The sequence below is a fragment of the Alligator mississippiensis genome, chromosome 5 (assembly GCF_030867095.1).
Source record: "Alligator mississippiensis isolate rAllMis1 chromosome 5, rAllMis1, whole genome shotgun sequence".
Lineage (NCBI taxonomy): Eukaryota > Metazoa > Chordata > Crocodylia > Alligatoridae > Alligator > Alligator mississippiensis.
The window spans coordinates 19,527,913-19,541,017 of NC_081828.1; the positions used below are offsets into that span (position 1 = coordinate 19,527,913).

Consider the following 13,105-nt stretch of genomic DNA (forward strand, 5'->3'; position numbering starts at 1 on the left):
CTGCCAAAGCCTCCTGCTACAGAATGCCACTGAAGTCCCATGTCTATACACTGGATCAAATGGCTCCGGGGGCCAGATTCAGCCCACAGGCCATAAGTTGCTAACCCATGATTTAAACTCTCAGAGAGAATGGTAATAGACTATTTTCTCTTTGGCTGCAGAGGACAAGAACAACAACAGCCTTATTTATACTGCAATTAAATCACAAAAAAAAAAAAATGGTTAGCTATAAAAAAGGGTAGTTAAGTACTGGAATAGTGCTTAACTTAAAGGTTACTTAGAAATTGTGGAATCATTATCCTTGGATATTAAATAAATACTTTACTGGAGTGATTTAAACATGGATGATCCTGCCTTGAGCAAGGGACTGCACTAAATTACCTCATGAGATTCCTTCCAGCCCTGTTTTTCCATGATTTTGTAAAAGGCAAAATGATCAATCTAATATATACCATCTCTAACCAACAAAGTATTTCTAGAGACCCATGTAACAACATACAAATACTTGATATTGTTACAGCTCCATTGTAAGTGATCTAAATTATTTTATTCCCAAATTTGAAAACAGCTACGGTATATCTGTTATCCTAGTTTTAGTGTTACCAAGTTTGGACTGTAAAAACTAAAAAGTCTGTGCATAGTCTTACACTTACTTCATGTTTGTCATATCATTCTTCAGTATATTAATAATTTACTGAAACACAATTAAGTTACAATAACCATTACAGCTCTTACCTTTAGTAATCTGCATGATGGGAATTCTGGTAAGAAATGCAATTTATTTTTTCTTAAGTAAAGCTGTTCTAAAGATGCCATGCTGGCCAATTCAGGAGGTATAGTCTCTAAGAAGTTTTTAGTGCAATCCAGTTGTTTTAAGCCTGTAAGAGTGAATTCAGGAATGAAAAATATATAAAAATCCTAAAAAGTTACCTTTACTATAAAAGATGACCAAAAAAACATGCTTTCCTAAAATACTGTTATAAAACCAGCTGTCAGAATTTCAGAAGAAACTATTCCAAGCACCTTCAGATTTTACAAAAGCTAGGTATCTGACTATTCAGAAATAGCCTTTACCTTTTTACGGAGTTCAGTATTAAGTAGTCATGTACAAATCTTGTTTTAGAGCTAGGATATAGAGGCTCTCTGGTCCTCTATTACAGACCATGGCTAGTCTACACAGACATTTTTTATTATTTTGTCCTGACAATCTACTGTCATCTGCTCCTCTTAATGCCTCAAAAGAGAGAGAGTTAGCCATATTAGCCTGAAGTCAGGGATAAGGCAGGACAGAGTAGCGTGCTAGAGACTAACTGGTTCAGGGATGCATAAGTTTTTGTAGGTGACAGCCTACTTTGCCAGATGCTAGATGTAGATTTATCTCATGAAGTAGGCTGTCACTTTCTAAAGTTTATACTTCTCTGAATCATTTAGTATCTAATGTGCCACTCTGCTCTGCCTTATACCTGTACAGTAACTGGAGTCCATATTTACTTAAACAAGTATTAAGCCTGATAATTTAAGTTGATTCAAAACTTGCTTATTCCCCCCTCTAATTCCACTGTCTCCTCTTCTGCCCTTGCTTTCCTATGCAAGTGCTGTAAGGAAAACAGTTAGTTAGTTGGCAGGTTATCTATTACAAAGTTTTGTCAAAGCCATTAGACTCTACGCAGAATGAAGTTAAGTCATTCTGATTCTCTTCTTGCCCCTTCCATCAAGAACTGCTGCTGTCAGAACTTTCAATTTGATATCTATGGCTGTGTCCATGCAAGCGTAGATGTTTGTTTCCTGGGGGACACCCATGCCGCATGCCCACTGGTACACAGCAGATTACTGAGTGTGGGGTAGGAGAGGCTGGAGCCAGCAACTGTGCTGGCCCCAGCAGCCTTACCTGGAGGTCTGGGGGCCTCCAGGACTTGAAGTGCGGTGCTCCTGCAGCTGGGAGCTTGGCCAGCAGCCAAAGCATGGCTCTAACTATACAGGCTCTGGTTCTGGGTAGTGTGTGCTGCCCCATGCACTGCTCTCCTTTTTTTTGGCATGGTGTTTATTGGCACATGTACTGCCCTATTTTTTTTGGATCTCCTGAGGTCAAAAAACCCCCCACACTGCAAAGTAGCAGCATGAAGAATGACTGCATGTTTGGTGTGTGGTGCCAGACAGGTCTGCAGCACCACATACCCCACATCTGCACTTGTCTGGGAGGCAGCCTATGTGTCTGTGGGCTACAACCTGATTCATCAGCCCACCATACTGAATATTAAATGCTTTCAAACCATATACTTGGTAAAATATATGATTTATTCAGCTACAATAAAAATAAACAACTTCTTTCAAGATATAAGACTGCAGCTCCACATTTGTGATATTCTAAAATGCTCTGGGAAACAGGATTACTTTTCATTGAGCAGATTTCTGCTGGCAGACTCCTTAGCTGATTCTGGGCCACGTTGAGTCGTATCAAGTTAGTTAGGGAAGCAAAACTGGTTGGAATAGTTGCAAGATGGTTGTTGGAAAGATTCTGGGAAGGAAAACAAAAACAAAAGCAAGAGGGAGTAAGGAATTGTAGACAAGCCATTCTGAATGAAGCTTAAAAACAGCCCAAGTGTGTAACTACTGACAGAGAATCTCATATTTATTTAGGTAACATGTTTGTCCCCCTTAGTGTTGTTCTCGAATGACTCAATCTTTACAAAAGATTTCCTTTTTCTCTTTTCTAGCTTGTGTTCCTGCAGCCTGGTTCCCCTTTAGACTTCATCAGTACCATTCCCTACTCATCAGCAATGGTTGCCAATAAGCAGAGGGACACTCCCCTCATTTTACTGAATGAGGACTACTCTATACTACCAAGTTTTGTCATCCGTATTCCAGTTCTGCATGAAAACCTTGTCCACACTCAAAGCTCCTCTGCAGCCTGAGGAACCTCCTTTTCTGCCAGAGTCAATTCATGTCTGCAAGCAGCCAGCTTTCTACAGGGTCCCTTCAGCAGTTGATCAGTAGAAATCAAACTGGTGTCCAGAGCAGCCAGCATAAGGCAGGGTGAAATTGCTGCTAGATGACAGATAAGGCATCCCTGGGCACAGGCATGTCTCAGGGCCTCATTTGACATATACTGCAAGCAGTCACAGAGCTGCAGAGGGTTTATGTCAAGAGAGAGAGAGCTGGCATAACACTGCCAGAAGAAACAAGGGGCCCTGCACCTGACTGTGTGTGTGGATGAAGGCAAACTTCTGCCAGAAGAGCTTTACAGCATAAATCAGTTAAGAAGAGCATTAGTCCCTTTGACTTTCTACAGACTTTCGGAATTTGCCAAACTAAAAACAAAACTCAGTTTCCAAACAGACACACTGAATCCAACAGTTTAGAAATACACCAATAATTTTTTAAAGAGCTACAAAATTGGTCTAGGTGGCAGTTCTATCATCAAAGACAAGCCAACAGAAAAGTAGAGATAACAGCTAAACCTCTACGTGGTTCCAAGGAAAAACCCCTAGAAAACAGCTACAACTTACTAGCTCTTCCAAACTGACAAGCTGTCCAAATCCATCAGGTAAATGACTTAACTCATTGTGTTGTACAAGAAGGCTCTTCAAGTGCCTCAACTGTGTCAATTCCTCTGGTATATTTTTCAGCTTGTTATGGCTAGTAATAAGAAAATAATATATTAGTAAAAAGCTATTCTAAAAAGCCAACTTTTAAAAAATATTTTATTACATAGCAATGTACAAGACAAATTTCAGGTGAAAGTACTTTGGACACTAAAATTAAGTGGCTCTTTAACATCTAAGCTTCAGTCTCCTCTTTCTGTACATTTACTTATATGCAATAATACTTTAAACCAGTGTCTGTAGTTAGATACAAAATGGCTGAAAATCAGACACTCTTATTTTACAGGGTATTTTTTTTTTTAAAGGAAGCTGTATTTTAATTTTTTCAGTCCACAAATTTGATAGTTCTGGTAAGCACAAGAATACAAATTTCTCAACATGAATAAACTAAAAAAAAATATTTTCAAAACATTACTTCTGATAAAAATCACTTTTAATTCCTTAAACTGAAACTGCTAGCTTGAAGAAAGTGAGTACAGAGGTTCCCTTGAAGAATAGGTGAAAATCTAAAAACTACCATAACACTAAGAGAAGTCCCCTCCTGGTCTTATCAAAACCAAAATACTGATGCTTTCATTGTTTCAAGTTGGTTTATAAAAACATTCCCGTAGCTAACATGATTGAATTTTTTAAACAATGAATGGATACTCTAGTCTTACTGACTTTTAATGGAAGTTTAAGGAAGATAAGCACCTGTCTTTGCATTCTTGCAAAAGACCACCCTTAGTGCTTTAACTGAGTCTTCAACATACATAATGTACAGCACAATCACTAGGAAATCAAATGGAAATTTTAAAATTGGCCACTATATTTAAATACACAAATAAGCTTTGAGCAGCAATTTCCTGCTCACCGTGTGTAGTTAGAAACAAATCCTATTGGTCTTCATTCAAAAATCATCATCAATTTGTCTTTAATGCTGTCTCCTAAATTCAGCCTACCAGTTTAACATACCACATTCAAAAAAAAAATCCTCTTTCCCCAATTTGCAAATGGGGTGTAATTAGGTTTTTCACAGCCAGTCTATCATAAAAGGGCCTCTGAGCAGAGTCTGAGCTCTCATAATTTTGCAAATCTATTTTAGTAAACCTAACTAAGTATGCTTGTAACACCATCTCTCTAATCAGTCTTATTCCATCAGAAGTCAGCAGGGTACATCCATCACCTACTAAAGGAGGTCACTAGCTTTAGAAATGTATCAATCAGAAAACTGTAATGAAAACAAACCTGAGAGATCCAGAGGGTTTGGGCTGAAATAAACCTATGAAAGTAATGAGCCATGTCATTGGAATGGAAGTAATGCAAATTAGCAGGAAGAGCAAGATGCGGGAGACTAATTAATACAAATATTATATGATTACAATAGTACAAGTTCCAAAGTTTCAGACGTGCAAAGAGCCTTGCAGGAAGCCCCTTGTTGCTCTGTAATGTTCCTCCACATGACCCAAGGAGTTTTCCTGCACTGTGCTCTTCACACTATCAAAAATCAAAATGGGAGTTTTCAATTTATAAGGTTTACCTTAAAAATATCAAGTTAAAAGAGCAGCAAATTACACAGAACAATCCTGGTTTAAACATTTCCTGCATACAATCTTCAAAGAATTTTTCCTTGACTCACTCCACAAACATAATGGACTATTTAACATATTCATATTTAGTAAAAATGTGTTTACCTAACATCCAGTTTCTGCAGATTTTCCAAAATTCCTATAGCAGAAGGAAGAGCTGTCAGCTGATTATCATGTATCTAGAAAAATAAATTATTTAAAAATATAATTGCTTGTCAGTACCTTGTATGGTTTTTTCCTACACAAGAAACAAGTTATACTACATCCATATAAATATAATTTTCAGCTCAGACCTGCAGAGCCTCTTGCCAGGGTCAGTTTCACTACCAACAAGAACACTGCAGAATTACCACTCTTAAAGCTTTACTCAGTTGATAATAAAAGCAGTGAGTAGCAGATATAAAAGCTGATCAAAGAGGTACAAGTGGGAAGAAGAGAGAGACAAAAAAACAGCTTCCTGCCTGTTAAGGATAGGAGTCACAGGTAAGCAAGTAAATGTGCAAGTCCTCGAAAATGTAGTTGGAGAAAAACTGTGACTAGCCAAGAAGAAGAGCCTCACATTTGTGAGCCCAACAGTGTAATGGTTATGGCACTTATTCACGAAGTGAGATGCCCAGGTCCTAGCCCCCTCTCACAAAAAGAAAATTTGAACTACATCTTTCACTTAACCACCAAGCCATGGGCTAGGTATGACCCAGAGCATGTTTCTTTTGAAGCTAGCCCACTGTATAACCAAGAACTGAATACTGTATATGTAGGGTCAGGGGGAAAGCAAGCCACTGGGAGTGAGAGTCAGTGAGGTAAACACTGCTCTGGAATGGAGGGGACTCACTGGTCTAGAAGGACAGGCATAACTGTGAAGCTAGAAATAGGACTGAAAATCTGCAGAAGTGTCAGAAATGCTATTTACATGGCTACATTTGGAGGTGTAACTGGCACGTTAGATGAAGTAGGATCAGGCCCTTAACTCTGTGGTCTTAATCTTAATTTTAAGAAAAATCAAATACTTTAACACATCCAAAACAATTATTCTTAAATGTACTCCCTTATCTTCTTCAAATGTACAATTACTCTTAAATGTGTTCCCTTATCTTCATTTTTATTTTAAGTACCATTGCCTAATTTCAGAAAAATTAATATAATACATACTGATTTAATGCATTTTTATGTTTAGTTTATTTTACCTAGAGTCTTTATACAAACCTTCTTCTGTATCTTGTATTTTATTTTTTATCCCATTTACCTTTGAACTTCTGAAGGAAAAACATTTGAGAGTGTTTAATGGATAGGATTTACATTTTTTTTTAGTTCTTTGGGTTGGAAAAACAGTTCATAATAAAATAGACTTTGTAACAATTGGAATGGCCACGTAAAAAAAACACAACACAAACCTATTTCTAACAATAACTTCATATTTCCTTTAAAGCTTTTTTTTAGATACTTAAGGTAATGATACCCTTTTGGTAATACTTCATACAAAAACTTCTTGCTGACCCTAACAGAAAGAAAACTGGCAACCAGATCTAGCTCTCAAACTTTTCAGGAATCGAGAGATAAAAGTTTTCTTCTAAACCAGTTCCAGCCAAATCCAGTGAGAGCACAGGAATGTAAGCACTCAATTAAAAATAGATGGGAAAGAATCAAATTGGTAACAAAAGGAAAAAGGGGAGTTCTCTGCTGCATGACTGAGCCATTTCTTACCCAGACCACTTAGAGCAGGGGTGGGCAATTATTTTGGGAGAGGGCCACTTAACTGAGTTTTGGCAAGCCATCGAGGGCCAAATGACAGGCAGCCCAGGGCAGATAAATATTACTTCTCTTAATTTTTTAGGGGCCCCACAGGCTGGATAGAACGGCCTAGAGAGACACATCCAGCCCACAGGCTGCATTTTGCCCACCCCTGACTTAGAGTGAACCCTGATCTGAGACTCAACCCTGCATCTGCGTGTACACACTTCTGCTCTTCTGTATCTGCCTCTAGTTATGTCTCTTAAGTTTCCAAGATCTGAGTATATGTATTCCTTAATTACAGCTTTTCACTCTTCAAGGATCCCCAACCAAATGTTGTCTCTTATTTCCCACCTACCATCCACAAAAAGGCCTTTGCCATGGCAACCTTCTTTTCAGGGAAGAGGAGCAGCTCCCTTCCCCAAGTAAACCAGTACCAGCACTGTAGGACTTCAGCTCATAAAACATTTAAGGGCGTGTTCAGACAAGGACAGACATACATTTCGCCAGGGACAAACAGCAGTGGCAAATAGGTGTGCTGCTACTTATGCCTGGAAAATGCCTGTATACACACGCTCTGGTGCGCAGCAAGTTGCCCCAGGGTTGGGTAGGGGAGGCTGGGGCCAGCACATGGGCTGGCCCCAGCAGCCTTACCTGTGGGCCCCCCATGGCTCCAGCAGCAGCAATCCGGCCATACGGAGCCTGGATCTCCCAGTGTCAAAAGAACCCACCATGCTGCTAATTTGCAGCATGGAAAATGCTTGTGTGGCACATGCAGTTTGCAGCGCTGCAGACAGGTCTGCAGCGCTGCAAACCGCACATGCACGCTCATTTGGACGAGCCCTAAAGGGCACTTTTTCACCAGCATGCTAGACACACTGTCCTTGCAGCATTCCAGTTACCTTATCACTGGAGCCCAAAGCATAAGCTCTGGATATTATAGTACTACTGCAGTCCTCTTGCAATTTCCAATAACCCAACACTCAAAAAAGGGATATGGTGGCTAGAAACGTTCAGATCTCTGGAGAAGCATGGAGAGGAAAGAGGGTAAGGCTTCAATAAGGATTTCCCAGTATTTTTGTTTTGGACATAAATACCATTTGGGCAAATTTCTGATTAGGTAAACTATAACTTGTCCACAGGAAACAAGGAATTTCATAACTGTCCATTAAAGAGTTTTCTGGAAATACCTAAGAAGCATATGGTACTGTCCACCATCAAGATGCTGGGTGAGATATACCTTCCCCACCCAGCAATTGTACACCCCATTCTAATAATCACTGTCTGAGAATGTCTCTAACCTGACAACTCTGGGTCAGTGGGTGGGCTCTGATCTCTCTCTTTTCTAGCGTCACACTGAAACTTCCTACCCACTTTACTGTGGGCTAGTGTAGGCTGCATAACCAACTGCATGGCCTACATCACATCATCATATACCAACTATGCATGGGGTCCTATACTGTCTTCCAAAGCCATGGGAAAACTGTCATTTTTAATGTTTTCTAATGAAGTTTTGATCTGTTAAGGCAATTCCTACATTCCCCTAAGAAGACAATGATACCACATCATCTCCTCCCCGTTCTATTCCATCAGCCAGAACAGAACCAGGAGGGGACGGTGAGAAAGAATAGATTGTCTCCCTTCTCCCAGCCTTCCAGAACGCGACTACAATCTGACAGCAACTGATGTTCTTTAACGGGATCGCAGTACTTACATCCAGCACAGTGAGAGCAGGAAGAAGTCTGACATCCTCTGAAAGACACTGCAGTTTGTTTGAGGCTAAGATAAGTTTGGTCAGATCTGTTTGCTCCCACCAGCGATCAGCAGCACTGAAAGAGAGGTTCTGATGGGCTTCCTCTGGAGTGTCCAAATTTATTCGCCACACATGCTGAGGCACTGCACACCAAAATATAAAAAAGAAATAACTGCCTTGCATATTTATGTCTGAGCTTTCGCTGTTTTTTTCCTACCAGTAATGTAGCTATGAATGACTCCATTCTTTATAGAGCTGCCTGGGTAGTTTCAATTAAAACTTCTGAGGAGAGGCTGCTGGAACGGGGGTTATTTAGTCTGCAGAAGAGAAGACAGAGGGGATTTTAGAGCAGCTTCTAGGGGGGTTACGAAGAGGCTGGAGCTGGTCTGTTCTCCATGGTGGCAGATGACAGAACAAGGAGCAATGGCCTCAAGTTGCAGCAAGGGAGGTTTAGGTTGGATATTAGGAAAAACTCTCTCACTAGGAAGGGAGTAAAGTACAGAAACACGCTACCCAGAGATGTGGTGGGATCTCCAACCTTGGAGGTTTAAGACCCAGCTAGACAAACCCTCGGCTGGGAAAATCTAGTTAGGAGCAGGGGGGTTGGACTAGATGTGACCTCCTGAGGTCTCTTCCAACTCTCAATAGTGTGTGTGGGGGGGGAGAGCAGAGAATAATCACTAGTATCCCCCCCATCCCCCTTTTTCTTTGTGATCAGCGCTGCTAGCAGCGGGAAGGATACCAGCTCCCAAGCTGGTTAAGCGGGGGGGGGGGCCGCTGGCGGCAGTGTGCTGTCACTCCTCCACCGGGGGCTGGCAATTCCCGGCCTCTTCAGGCTGCCCGGTGTCTCGTGGTGCCGGGGCCGGCAAGGGGAGAGCGGCTGAAGCGGCGGGAGGGGTCGGGGAAGGAAGGGGAGACCGCGCAGCCGCCATCTCTCACCCTCGCTCAGGTCCCGGCCCGACAGGTTCAAAACGCCGCTCTTGCGGGCGGCGCGGAGCAGCCCCTGCGGCACCGCGGGCCCCGGCTCCCCCGCGCCCGCTCGGCCCCGGCGCGCCGCGGACATGGCTCCGTCTCCCGGCCCGGCGGCGAGGCGGCTCGCTCTGCTTCCCGGCCCTCCCCGCGCCGGCACCTGGGCGGGGTCGAGCCGGGCCGGGGGCTTTCGTGACCCCGCTTGGGCCCACTGCTTTTCCCTGCCCGTCGGCTGAAGAGTCCGGCAAAGCTCGTGCTCCCCCTGCCTGGGCTGCGGCCGGCCACGTGCCCCTGACTGCAGCCCCGCGCCGCGCCCGGGGACCCGGCCTGCCGGTCGGCGCTCGCGGGCAGCGCGGAACTGTCTACCCGCTAAACCAGCGCTTCCCGCCCGCCTGGTCCTGTGCGCCGCTCGCTGGTAAACAGCAAGGCCCAGCCCTGACCCCCTGAATAGTTTAAGTAGAAAACAGCCCCCTGGCCCTGCCCGTCCCCCACTCCAGTGCGTGGGGCAGGGGATGGGTGTGGGGCATAGGGGGTCCCCCAGCAGCCCCTCACAGGCAGGGACCCTGCCAGCCTTCAAGGGAAAAGCCTCAGGTTCCCACATTTTTCTCCTGTAAAGGATAATCCATTTTTAAAGTTTGTTTGTGATCCCTTCACATATATTGTTTTGGGTCACAACCCACAGGTTGAGAAACGCTGCTCCAGAGGTCATCTAGTTGAGCTCCCCCCCACTCTGCCTGGACCACCTCGTGCCCATCCAACCCGTTTCAGGCAAATCCACAAGCTAACCTCTTAGTAAAACTGCAGTCAACCCTGACAGCACAAGACGTGTCACCCCAGCCCACCACAAGTAGACCAGAGGGACCGTGGCAGCTCGTGTCCTGCTTCTGTAAAAGGTTGTTAATACATGGGCGACTGGTGCCCCAGATCGTGCGGGGGGGGGGGGGGCTCTCCCAGCAGCAGCCGATTGGCAACTGGGGGGAGGGGGTACCCTGGCAGCCAATCAACGAGCCAGCGTCAAAACCAGAAGTGCACTTCCAGTTCACAGCTGGCATTTCCAGGGGGTACATGGCTGATCTTAGGGGGTGCATATGCACCCCCTACATGTTGCCAATGCATTAATATATGCTTGAAATATCCCAGGTAGAGGGCCATGTGCTCTACTACAGAGGAAGACAAAAGCCCCCCATGCTCCATACCAATGCAGTCTGTCTTCAACTGGAAGTTTACCTGAGCAGGGACTGTGGTGTTGCTGCTCAGGTGGACCTTCTGGAACCAGATTCAGCTACAATGGCTTAAAAGCTATTCCACAATAGCAGAGGAGTACTGTGCCTAAAGGCTTGTTCTCCCCAGCAAGGAGCACTCCTTGTCACAGTACCCGGAGACAGAGATTGCTTTGCCTACAGCATAAGACCTCAGCATGAAAGCAGATGCCCAGTATGTAATTTAGGGTTGTCCCCCTGATTTAAATGGGGCAATGCAAACTGAAAAGAATTAGATCCAGGTGTAGCTGCTTAAATTAGCACCTGAACAATTTAAAATGGGCTAGACTCCATACTTCTGCCCTACTCTGAGATAGCAGTGACAGAGATTTTAAGACATTCCTTGCAATATTGTAATTCTCTGGGCAGGATTTCCTCCTGAATGAGTCTCACTTAGCTGAGTATCAAAAGTTTTCTCGATGTGCAAGAAGCTACATGGTATTATGGACTACTAGATAATAGATTTTTTTCCCAGATCACCTTGAATTGTAACCACAATAACAGTACATTTCTAAAAATATCCCACCACCAGCAATATCTATATAATTAAAATAATTATGTAGCAGTTGACCTGGTCAAATAATGGTAATGCATTGCTGTGAAACTTACACAGATATTGCAGCAGCAGTAAAGTTGCATTCCAGTTACCTTAGCACTGGAGCCCAAAGCATAAGCAGAGACTCCCCATGCCTGAAGAAGGGTGACTGTGTCCAAAAGCTTGCCAAGAATTTTTTCCTTCTCCTCAGTTGGTCTAATAAAAGATTTCACATCTACTCAAAGAACCTTGCCTTTCTAGTTCAAGATGCTCCAAAATTTGAATGCTTACTTGGTTAATGCTTAATTACGTTCAATTTCCTGTGTCTCCTGTTGATGTGGAGAAGAGTTCATTGATCTAAATTTGGGATTATTTAAGCAAGGGGTTCCAAAAACTCCCAAACTCTCATTGTAAACATAACAGATTTTATCAACCTCTTTTGTTCATGAATGGAGTTCAAACTATGGCTATGACAGTTCCAATTAATTTTAGTTGAATTTAGTTAATGCATGGCACTCCATTGTCCCTTTGGACAATATTGAAAACAATTATTAAATAATTATGCACTTCAGATTAGGTCTTATTAAGCATTTATGCACTACAGGCTACCATGTGTATGTGCAGAAACCTTAATGTGATCTGAGGTACTCAAAGAAGATGCACTTTTGTCAATGAACTTCTACAACTACGGACTGTAAGTTCACAAAGGCATTGGGGAACAAACTACAGTCATGTTGCTGTAATCCACTTTATACATTTGGGGAATTGTAATCCCATTATAGCAGGTGATCCAAATGGTATTTCTTAAAACAAAATAAATTACACTTGCGCCAGATATCAAGAAGCTAACAGCTGCTAAAATGCCAATCAATGGCTTATCAGATAGGCAGGATAAACTGGAAATGCACCAGGCTTCTCACACACTGTGTTAGTATAACTGACAAGGGGACATAAAGCCAAGATTTGGATATAGAACAAGTCCAGGAATTTCCTCTGTGCTCTGTCAGCAACTCTACTTTCCCAGTGTTTCAAAACACAGCCATTATCACCATTTCACTGTAATAAAGGTCACTGGAAACCAGAAGGCCCCTTAGAAATCACCTACCAGCCTTTATCTTTTGCTAGCCGCAACAGCACATCAACTGCAAACCCACAATAACTACAGTTGTTCAAATGGCCACTAACTCCTAAAGAAAGTTCTCTTAGCTTTTTTAACAAAAGAGGTTCACTGACAAAAAAGGATAATACAGAATTAAAATTGCCAGGTGATGATTCATACTCTTCCAGAACACCAAGTTCAATCACACACACACTTCTGAAGACCAGGCAGATTTAACATACCCTGCAGAGCAACCTCTTTCTGACCACTGCTGCCAAATGCCTATTACAGGCTTCTCTTCTGATAATGCAAATCACTCAGAAAATAAGATATGTGATGTGACTACTTTTAAGAACAGCCCAATGCCTTTTCTTTGCTAATGCAAAACTTTGTATTTAACCTACGGAATAAAGTTATTTCCAATAGCTCACAAAACAAACTCCCTGACCCCACTCCAGAGAAAGGGTATGATTCCTGCTCAGCTTTACACCGCTTTCACATGTATAGGTAACTTCCCAGCTAACATATGCTTTCACTTAAATATGTATGCCATTCTCAGATCCACCTCACTGTCAACAACCCTCTGGGGTTT

The 13,105-nt window shown here is 42.8% G+C and overlaps 1 protein-coding gene across 1 annotated transcript in view; it reads right to left on the reverse strand.

Moving 5' to 3' along the window:
* The window catches only part of LRRC40 (leucine rich repeat containing 40), a 30,404-nt gene extending 20,013 nt beyond the window's left edge, over positions 1-10,391 (reverse strand). Inside the window, exons 1-6 of the mRNA XM_006273266.3 lie at positions 9,591-10,391; positions 8,613-8,794; positions 5,276-5,349; positions 3,507-3,636; positions 2,392-2,515; positions 736-878 (exon numbers count right to left, since the gene is read on the reverse strand). Of these exons, the coding sequence (XP_006273328.2) occupies positions 736-878; positions 2,392-2,515; positions 3,507-3,636; positions 5,276-5,349; positions 8,613-8,794; positions 9,591-10,221 (1,284 nt within the window). The 5' untranslated portion in view covers positions 10,222-10,391. The remainder of the gene's footprint in view (positions 1-735; positions 879-2,391; positions 2,516-3,506; positions 3,637-5,275; positions 5,350-8,612; positions 8,795-9,590) is intronic.
* Between the last annotated feature and the right edge of the window lie 2,714 nt (positions 10,392-13,105).